Consider the following 10,545-nt stretch of genomic DNA (forward strand, 5'->3'; position numbering starts at 1 on the left):
GGTGCATGCACCCAAGAAATGACGTGATGAACATATTGAACAGGAAAGCTTTTCAATAATTCAATCCATTCACCAGCTTTCCACAGGACTTGTAAAACAAAAAGGCACAGGATGAATACAAAAAAAAAAAAAACCCTTAATGCCAAATAAGTGGGCGTTTGATGCTCAGGACAGGTCGTTCTGGATGAGTTTGTCGAGGACAAATTGTCGGCCCCTTTGAGAGCTAACCATTTTTTCCACCAAAATGGGTTGCAAGTAACACCTACGTCCCATTATTGCAGGAACACATAAGCCCTGTGTTTGACATAAGACTTTGGGTTCCATGCAAGTTGGGACGCGTCACGCGATGGTCGATTGCATTCTGCCATTCAAATGCTCCCTGAGGGTAGAAAGGTAGTTTTGCCTATTAGGGTTAGTTTGGTTGTAAGTTTGTTAATCCAGCTTATTTTAACGGAAAGTCCAGTTTTGGTTAACTTTCACAAAGTTAGGAATGCTTCTAAAATACTTTAAAAGCTTGGCGTGCATTTTAAAGCCAAACACTCGGGGACTTTTAAAATTTATCTAAAATCTAAAATAAACAGGAAAATCCCAGTTTCAAGGACATTCCACATTTAGACGTACCCGAAAAATGCTTGCACTATGACAGTTTTATTTGTTATTTGTTTTTTTTCTTTTTTCGCTAGATCTGTTATTGATCTCGATCTAGTTCAAGTTGGAATCCAAAGTAGAACCATTGAGCTGAAGTTTTAATTCCTAATGGCTACAATCTTGTTGGATCCAAACCAAAGTCTTTCAAATTAAGACCAGCTGACCTGTGTAGCAAATTCCATGATAAACTTCTCAAACCAGGCTTTCACCTGGTAGGGGCCATTTGTGTGTGAACGTCACCAAGTTGATGGGACGTCACAAGTTCAAAACCCACCAATAGTGTTTGTCCCTTGCCACAAGGTGGAAGCTGAGTGTACACGATGTGCAGGGGGACCTCAAGGGCTTTACAAGTTGTATTTCTGTTTTTGACAAAAAAATTCTTGTCTTTGGTATCTCTTTCGCAAACTTAGTTTTAGTGAGTTAATGTACTTTCATGCTTGCACTTAGGCAGACCTTCTAGTGCTTAGTCCGGTTAGAGCAGGACCATAGATTAGTCTTGACATCATTCACTTGTTTAAAAAAAAATTGTGTATTTTTTATGATGAATTTTGGGGTCATTATAGGTTTCCTTTCGTTGTCAAAAGAAAAACAATTCTTAGGATGGGGTTAAGTTGGACATGAGTCCCCTACCAAATTAAGACAGATCTAACATGATATTCAGCCCCAACAATCGCATGAGCAAAATTCATTAAAAGAATGAATAGATGGTTAAAAATATCTTACATTAAAAAATGTGGATGAAAAAAACAACATAAAAATGAGTAAAAAAACATAAGTTATAGAGGTTTAATTCAGTTTTATAAAAAAAGGTAAAAAAAACCAAAGGACATACACATTAGATTTTTCCTTGAAATCAAGTTAGTATATGGAAACTACGAGGTTCAAATTCATGTCTTAACGTGATTGGAACCTGAGATCTAATACAATTGGATTCCTATTTGAGGCTTTTAGAAATCATATTTTTTTAAATATAATTTTTCTTGTTGAAAACGTCTTTATCCGAAGTTTCTTTTTTTTTTTTGCTGATTTTTTGGAAAATTGAGGTTTCATTCTTTTAAGGTTTTTAAAATTTTATTGAAAAAGATCTATTTTAAATGGAAAATTGCTAAACATGTATGCAGTAAGCATGGACAAGCTCGGCTTTATCTGGATCTGGATCTATCCTGACCGTACTTTGCTTGAAAAGGTGCATATTTTAAACACATTGCTTTTTTTGAAAAAATCTTGATTTTAATATGATAAAAATGCTTTTTAATAAAATTTCAGCATTTTGTATTTTCTTTGCAATTTTATAATTATATACACTTTTCCAAATTTTTTTTTTCATGCTTTCTCGAGGACTTCCCATGAAAAATAAAAAAAATCAATTTATCATGAGATTTTTGCTTGTTGAGACTGGCCAAGTTTCCCTGAAGCGAGATTTGTGAGTTGTGACATCGAAAATACTCGCTTGAGTTTCTTAAAAGAAAAAGAAAAAGAAAATAATTGCTTGAGAAAGGAAGGAAAACACTGTCTTAACTCTCAGGCGATTCACATTCCTAAAAAAAAAAAAGAAAAAAAAGGAAGGAAAATCGATTATGAAATATGCAGAAACTTAACCGCTAACTACTCTCCAACCACCATGATGGAAAATCCACATCCACCTTGCAAATTTTCCTTTCTTTTCTGCGTTTCTTACACACTCACCATGACACTCCCCACTTCATAAAAACCATGGTATTCCCATGCGAACGTTGCACTCTAGGCACTAGCCTCCTCTTCTCACAACTACGCTCCCCTTATTTATTGCTTTCTCCCCTTCATGATCTTCTTATAAACCTCTTCTCTTCACATTCCACAAACACCAACCAAAAGAGAGAGAAGAAAACGATCTCTGCACATTCAGGAGCATATGGGCTCACATTGGTTTAGTCTTTTCTTGGTGTTTTGGTGGTTGGTTTTGAGTACCAACTTGGTTGGTAGTGAGATTTCTAGAGATTATATTGATTGGGATGACTTCAGTATCGAGGGGAGTAGTTTGGGGAAGATGGAGACGGGAAACACAGAGCAGAGCAAGGTCATAGTGGTGGCAAAAGATGGGAGAGGGGATTCTAGGACGGTTCAGGGTGCAGTTGATTTGGTTCCTGATGGTAATGAACAGAGAGTGAAGATTTTCATCCAGCCTGGGATTTATAGGTGAGTGAAGAATCAAGAGGGAGTGGGCAAAATTGCGCAGTTCTCTGTTCTTTCATGTTTCTAAATTTTTCTGTGTAAAGTTTTTTCTTTGTGGCTTTTGGGTTAACATGGTAGAATTCTGTTTCTCTGCTTTGAATTCTCTTTGTTTTAGTAGTGAGCAAATTTTCTGAAGTTTTCCTTGTTGTCTCTGGGATTCGATATATTCTTCTTTTGGTGGTTTTCTTGTGCGGTTTCTACTTAATAAATTCCATCCTACTCTCTCTCTCTCGTTAGACTCACTGATACAACTTCACCTCTACTATGCCTTGTTTGATAGTCTTCAAGGCTGGGTATAATTGCAGCTTCTCGTTCTCTTTATAGAAAGAAATGCTATTCACTTCAGCGGCGATTGAATTGTTTATTTTGTTTTGTTTTGGTTGCAGAGAAAAGGTGGTGATCCCCATAACCAAACCATACATTTCATTCATAGGCAACCAGAGTGAGCAAACAGTGATTACATGGAATTCCACAGCTTCAGAAAAAGGTTATGATGGCCAAGGCATTGGCACCTTCCTCTCTGCATCTGTTGCCATAGAATCTGATTATTTCTGTGCAACAGAGATTACTTTTGAGGTAATCATTGCCCCCCTTTTCCAAAAGCCACTGATTGATAACACTCAAAAGCTGTAACCTGGTTTATTTTCCTTGTCTTTCTTGTTGTGGGGTTTGTAGAACTCTGCCCCAAGTGCACTTCCTGGTGAAAAAGGAAAGCAAGCAGTGGCATTAAGAGTTTCAGGGGATAAAGCCATGTTCTTCGGATGCAAAGTCCTGGGCTCACAAGATACCCTGTTTGACCATATGGGCAGGCACTACTTTTATAAATGTGAAATTCAGGGTGCCATTGACTTCATATTTGGCAATGCAAGGTCTCTCTATGAGGTATAAATTAACACCATCTGAGCCTAACCTGTTTCTGTTCTTTCAAACCAATGGTGCCCACTGGCGTGCAAGAATGCACTGTCTTATTAGAGTTTAAGTACTTAGATTCAAGTTGGTGGATAATTGCACAGTGTTGTAATTTTTTCTTTTGGGAAGAAAAAGAAAAATTACCATGCTGTCATTTGAGACATGCCTGTATCTACTGGAATCCATGTCTAGCAGCTACTAAGTTTAGCAATTAAACTTTTTTTCCCCAGTTACTTATTAAACGGATTGATGACTTCTAGGAGTTTGAAGCCATTCCAGTCTTCAATAAACTCAATTGAATCAGTTAATCATCTTACTACGAGATCTTGAGATGAACAGGCTTGACTGACCATAAAGTCAGGTTAAACCGAACCCTTAATCTATGGCCTTCACAATGATAGAAATTGAGGATTTCATTTACCTTGATTGTAATTTGACATGAGGTTATGAATGCATATATGTTTGCATATTTTCATAATCCTAATTGCTTGCATGAAACAGGGTTGTGTTCTACATGCAACTGCTGCTAGTTATGGAGCAATAGCAGCATCGCAGAGGAACTCGCCATATGAGAACTCTGGTTTCTCATTTCTTGACTGCAAACTTGATGGGTCAGGCATGCTGTACCTAGGGAGGGCATGGGGAAGATATGCACGGGTGGTTTATTCCTTGTGTGATTTGGGTGATATCATAATCCCACAGGGATGGTATGACTGGGGTGACCCATCAAGGAGAGGGTGAGTTTCCAATTCTTTTCTCATTCTTCATGATTATTGTGCTAGTAATAGAATACTGGTGTTCTTTTCGTCGTTTACAACTACAACATTTTATTTTCTATTTTTGGTGACAAATAATGGCCTAAAATGCCCTTTCCTAAATATGGTATGGAAGAAAAGTGTCACAATTTATAAATTCCAGAGTGGATCAGTATACTCTGAAAGTGGAACTCAACCGTTTACAAGCACTGATTGACTCAGCTCAGTCAAGTTGGGCTTAAGTTTCTTGACCAATCCCTTAACTAGTAGAACTTGAACTCTTGAGTCTGCCTGCACATTTTTAACTAGTCAGACCCAAGTCTGGGGCCAAGCAGTTGTTGCAGTCAAAAGGCCATCTTTACAAGTCAAAATTTCATATTAACTCAATAAGCTTTTGCAAGACTTGCTAGTCTCAGTCCAATCTAGAGATTCACCTTAACTTTATAGGACTTGATGCGTCTGCAACCTAGTTCTAGTTGTATGAACTAGATTCCACTTGGCTTTAACGGCTCTCATGTGGTCTTTGCATACATTCAATTATCCATAAAACTGGGATAAGTTGGGATAATGCAAGCTAGCATACACATCCAATTTCCCAGTTTTCTGGATAAGGAAGTGCATCAAAACACTTGGTGAACATGATTAGCTGAGCAAAGACTGGGAATGAAGTATACATCTAGAAAGAAACACTACGGCCAAAGGCCTAATGTCCATTTTCTGTCATTTTCAGGACAGTCTGGTTTGCAGAGTACAGTTGCAGAGGAGGAGGGGCAGACTCTAGAGGGAGAGTTCCATGGTCAAGAACCCTGACCTATGAGGAAGCAAAGCCTTTCTTGACAAGTGATTATATTGATGGGAAACAATGGCTTAGATTGTAAATATTCCTGTCATACACATTCCTCCCCGCCCCACCCTTTTTGTGATATCTCAAATCACCAAAGTCCCCATACTTTCTCTTTGTGGAGGACATCAGGAGCAAAGAAAAGAAAAGAAAAGAAAAGAAAAGAAAATTTAAATAATTTTGGTAGCCGGGGAAAATCAGAGGATATTATGATTGTGATATTTCTGCCTTCAACAGATTAGTGCAATCAGTTTCTTGGTTATCTGTGAGTCACAGTGGAGCCTGCCTTCTTGGCAGTTACGTTCGGAGCCGTTTCTTGTCGGTGGATGTTTGAAACCATTGGTCCACGTGGCCACGAACATCATATATAGCCGTTTATGATGGTGCCGATCCGGTATCTCCTTGTCCCACGTTTGGTAAGGTATAGAGATGCTTGTTATCATCGCATTTTCTCAATTATTTAGCTGCCAGCCCACTGGTGTCAACGGCTCGGATCTGGTTCGGATCCAGGTGAGACCGAACCCCAGATCTGTTTTTATGATGCTGGTACCGGGTCCCAACCCGGGTCCTATCCAGTTCGTTCTAAGAAAAACTCGTAAGGATTACATGAACCAGACTCGGACTATACCTGGTAAAATAATATCTTTTTTAAAATCTCTTTTCTGTTGAAAAATCACAGGTTTTTTTAATAGGAACTCAGGTTGGACCGGGGTTTGGCATATAATTTCACAAACCATACCCGACTCCGTAAACTAATGGGACCCTTGGGTCTAACCGGTTTCTAATCGGACCACCTCTTTTTTTTGTTTTTTATCACCAAATTAACCTTTACCCTTTGGGATTTGGTATGGGTCGTCTTCGGGTCAAACCCGACCCATTGACACCTACCATATGGCCAGGCATCAAATCAAAGTTTTGGTTATGACAATCGAATGAACTAAGTCATAGATATTATACATAGATTTAAAAAAAGTTATATATTTTTTTATTATAAATGCTACTGACTGATAAAAAAAATAAATGCATTTTTATCCACCTCTATTCCATGAAAAACTGTAAATAAAGGTTTATTATGTATCTTGGTCAAAGAATAGGAACATAACTGCCAATCATGGTTTGTCACCTGACATGCTAACTAAGGGGTGCACAATGAGCCGAGCTAGCTTGGGCCTGGCTCGAGCTTGACTGGTTTAAGATCGGCTCGAACTCGTTCGGGTAGATATATAGACAAGCCATGCTTGATCAGACAATCGGCTCAAACTCGTTTATGACAGAAACCCGTTTAAGCCAAACCCGAACCCGGCTAAGAAGCGGGTTGGTGGGTCGTGTCAGATTTTTCCACCCCTGGTTATATATAACATAATATACTATATAAAATGTACATTATATTTTTTATATAATATAATATATATTATATAACTCCGCCTGTGTAGTTATACACTGCCGGTCCCAAGCCCGGATAAAGGAGGAGGGTTGCGGTAGGCCTGTGACAGCCAGCATAAAAACTGTCATATCCTATGAAAATGAACCAATATGAGAATTTCGTTGGGGCGTTCCCTACTGAGCGACGCGCTGTACTCTCTAGGCCCGGAGGCAGTGATAAATGTGCAAGGGTTGCTAGGTCGTCGCCCAGAAGCGACGCGTCACACCGGCGCCCGGGTGTGGTGTCAAATAGGCAAGGGTTCTCTCACTTTGTTGGATGGGTGGGGGTAAAGAAGTTAGTCCAAGACCATAAAATTAGGTTAGCCACTTGGAACATAGGGTCTTTAACTGGTAAGTTGGTAGAGTTAGTAGATGTTATGTGTAGGAGAAAGATTGATATTTTATGTCTTCAAGAGACCAAATGGGTAGGTGAGAAAGCTAAAGTGATAGAACCTTGGGGATATAAGATTTGGTATACAGGAATAAATAGGAATAGGAATGGAGTAGGGATTGTTATGAGTCGTCAGTTTATAGATAATGTAGTTGAGGTCCGTAGGAAGGGTGATAGAATTTTACTTATTAAATTAGTATTAGGTACGGATATTATTAATATTATTAGTGTTTATGCACCTCAAGTAGGTTTAGATGATTCCATTAAGCATCAATTTTGGGAAGATTTAGATGGAGTAGTACAAGAGACATCTTATGGAGAAAAGCTTTTCATCGGCGGTGACCTTAATGGACATGTAGGCATTAGTAGGGATGGATTTGAGAATATCCATGGAGGCTATGGTATAGGAGAAAGAAATGAAAGTGGAGAAAGGATTTTAGATTTTTGTTTGTCCTATGATATGATCTTAGCAAACACTTGGTTTAGGAAGAGGGAGTCTCACCTAGTAACATTTAAAAGTGGGGTTAATACGAGTCAGATAGATTTTTTCCTACTTAGAAAGAGAGATAGGGGTTGTTGCATCGATTGTAAGGTTATACCAGGAGAAAGTGTAGCTACACAACATAGAGTCTTAATTTTAGATCTTAGAATTAGACAATGCCGCAAAAGGGATAGACATAGGATAGATCCTAGAATTAAGTGGTGGGCACTGAAAGGAGCTAAACAAGGAATGTTTGTAGAGCAGGTAGTTAAGGAAGTTGATTGGTGTCTCGAGGAGGATTCAGAATCAATGTGGAATAAGATAGCAGGTGGTATGAGAAAAGTAGCTAAGGAGGTATTGGGTGAGTCTAAAGGCGGTGCACCACTAGGTAAGGATACATCATGGTGGAACGAGGATGTCAAATTAGCTATTAAGGTTAAAAGAGAGTGTTATAGAAATCTAAGTAAGAGTCGTGATAATGAGAATTTGGAGAAGTATATGATAGCAAAGAAGGAAGCTAAAAAAGTTGTTCGAAACGCGAGGGCTAAGGTATATAAGGAGGTTTATGACAAGTTGGATACCAAAGAAGGCGAGAAAGATATTTATAGGCTTGCAAAGATGAGAGATAGGAAATCGAAGGATTTGGGTATGGTTAGATGTATCAAAGATGAAACGCAAAGGGTTTTAGTCAAAGATGAGGAGATTAAGGAGAGATGGAAAGATTATTTTGATAAGCTATTTAATGATAGTCATGCTCAAGATCTTGGAGACTTCTCCATTCCTTTTCATGAGATAAATCGTGACTTCATGCGCAAGATTCAAAAGAAAGAAATTGCAGAGGCTTTGAAGAAAATGAAATCAAGAAGGGCAGTTGGCCCAGATGGTATACCTATCGAGGCTTGGAAATGCTTGGGAGAGAAAGGTTTAGAATGGTTGACAAATCTTTTTAACTTGATTTGGCGAACAAATAAGATGCCTAATGAGTGGAGGAAGAGTACTTTGGTGCCTTTATATAAGAATAAGGGTGATATACAAGATTGCACAAACTATCGTGGTATAAAACTCATGAGTCATACTATGAAACTTTGGGAGAGGGTGATTGAGTCTAGGTTGAGGAAGGTTGTCATGATATCGGAGAATCAATTTGGTTTTATGCCTGGAAGATCAACTATGGAAGCTATACATCTTCTTAGACAACTTATTGAAAGATATAGAGAGAGGAACAAAGATTTGCATATGGTTTTTATTGATTTAGAGAAGGCATACGATAGAGTACCTAGGGACGTTCTCTGGTGGACAATGATGAAGAAAGGTGTTTCTCTCAAGTACATTAGTATAATTAAAGATATGTATGAAGGAGTAGTAACCAATGTCCGCACTTGTGGAGGGGTGACAACCAATTTTCCGATAACGGTTGGGTTACATCAAGGATCTGCTTTAAGCCCTTTCCTATTTGCGATAGTGATGGATGAGCTTACGAGATCAATTCAAGAAAATGTACCGTGGTGTATGTTGTTTGCTGATGATATTGTTTTGATTGATGAGTCTAGAGGTGGGGTTAATGCTAAGTTAGAATTATGGAGACAGACATTGGAAGCTAGAGGTTTTAAGTTGAGTAAGAGTAAGACTGAATATATGGAATGTCGGTTTAGTAAGCAACGAAGTAGTGATGGGAGTGTAGTGAAGCTTGGTGAGCAAGATATACCGGTGAATGATTATTTCAAATATTTGGGATCCATCATTCAAAAGTATGGAGAAATTGATGGAGATGTAAATCATAGGATAAAGGTTGGGTGGATGAAATGGAAAAGTGCTACTGGAGTGCTGTGCGATCGTAGAATGCCATTGCGGTTGAAGGGAAAGTTTTATAGGACGACTATTAGACCCGCTTTACTATATGGTACGGAATGTTGGGCTGCCAAGAGACATCATATTCAAAAAATGAGTGTAGCTGAGATGCGGATGCTTAGATGGATGTGTGGAAATACAATAAAAGATAAGATTCAGAACGAAGAGATACGTAAGAAGGTAGGTGTTGCACCCATTGAAAATAAGATGCGAGAGAATCGTTTACGGTGGTTTGGACATATTCGGCGAAGGCCTAATGATGCTCCAGTTAGAAGGTTGGAGAAATGGGAAAATATATTAGTTAAAAGAGGTCGGGGTAGGCCTAGGAAGACTTGGATGGAGATGATAGGAAAGGATATGAATGCTTTGAACCTCACCGAGGACATGGCGTTGGATAGAAATGATTGGAGGAAAAGGATTCATGTGGAAGACCCAAAATGAATTTCTTTTTTGGTTCATATCGCTGACCCCAATTGTTTTGGGATGAAGGCGTAGTTGTTGTTGTATAATATATATTATATAATAGGCCCAGCCCGATTAGGCTCATGGGCCTAACGGGCGTGTTGTTGGCAGGGGGTTTCCCAAAGACCGGAACCGGGCCTTTGGCCTGGCCCATCATTGACGGGCTGGGCAGTTGACCGGCCCGGCCCGGCCCGATGCCTAACAACTTCCAAATCATAATGATAATGGAAAAATAAATCTAAAATTCAGTAAAATATCTGTTGAACTGTAATGCTATCATGAAAAAAATTCTAAAGCCAGTAGTATCCTGCTTCTATATCCTGTATTATGAATTTATGATTAGTAATACTGCCAATGCTATGGTTATTTGTTGTTACTGTTATCATCGTTAGGATAGCAGTTGCTCTCGTTGTTGGGGTATGAAGTTAGGATGCCAGCCGAACGGAAATGACCCAGTTCCTACCTGGATCAGATCTTGTAGGACCCAAGTTTTGCTTTTGATCGTGTGTGTAGTATATATATATATACCATCCAACCAATGAAGGATTTAAAATCTACAACCAATAATGATTGAGAA

General features: G+C 38.8%; 1 protein-coding gene across 1 annotated transcript; it reads left to right on the forward strand.

Annotated features, from left to right (window-relative positions):
• Positions 1-2,674: 2,674 nt before the first annotated feature.
• On the forward strand, positions 2,675-5,401 carry LOC149848200 (pectinesterase QRT1-like). The gene is made up of 5 exons (XM_090003606.1): positions 2,675-2,823; positions 3,246-3,435; positions 3,535-3,741; positions 4,270-4,505; positions 5,254-5,401. The coding sequence occupies exons 1-5, from the start codon at positions 2,675-2,677 to the stop codon at positions 5,399-5,401; spliced, it is 930 nt and encodes a 309-aa protein (XP_089859732.1).
• The last annotated feature ends 5,144 nt before the right edge of the window (positions 5,402-10,545 follow it).

The sequence above is a fragment of the Nuphar pumila genome, chromosome 1, assembly GCF_984573655.1.
Source record: "Nuphar pumila chromosome 1, dmNupPumi1.hap1.1, whole genome shotgun sequence".
NCBI lineage: Eukaryota > Viridiplantae > Streptophyta > Magnoliopsida > Nymphaeales > Nymphaeaceae > Nuphar > Nuphar pumila.

What these genes read in the sequence shown, in the direction of transcription:
- LOC149848200 (XM_090003606.1), top strand. Translation starts at nt 2,675, where the DNA reads ATGGAGACGGGAAACACAGAGCAGAGCAAGGTCATAGTGGTGGCAAAA. An exon ending in CAACAGAGATTACTTTTGAG is followed by an intron (nt 3,436 to 3,534) that starts GTAATCATTGCC and finishes TGGGGTTTGTAG; the next exon opens with AACTCTGCCCCAAGTGCACT. An exon ending in GGTGACCCATCAAGGAGAGG is followed by an intron (nt 4,506 to 5,253) that starts GTGAGTTTCCAA and finishes TGTCATTTTCAG; the next exon opens with GACAGTCTGGTTTGCAGAGT.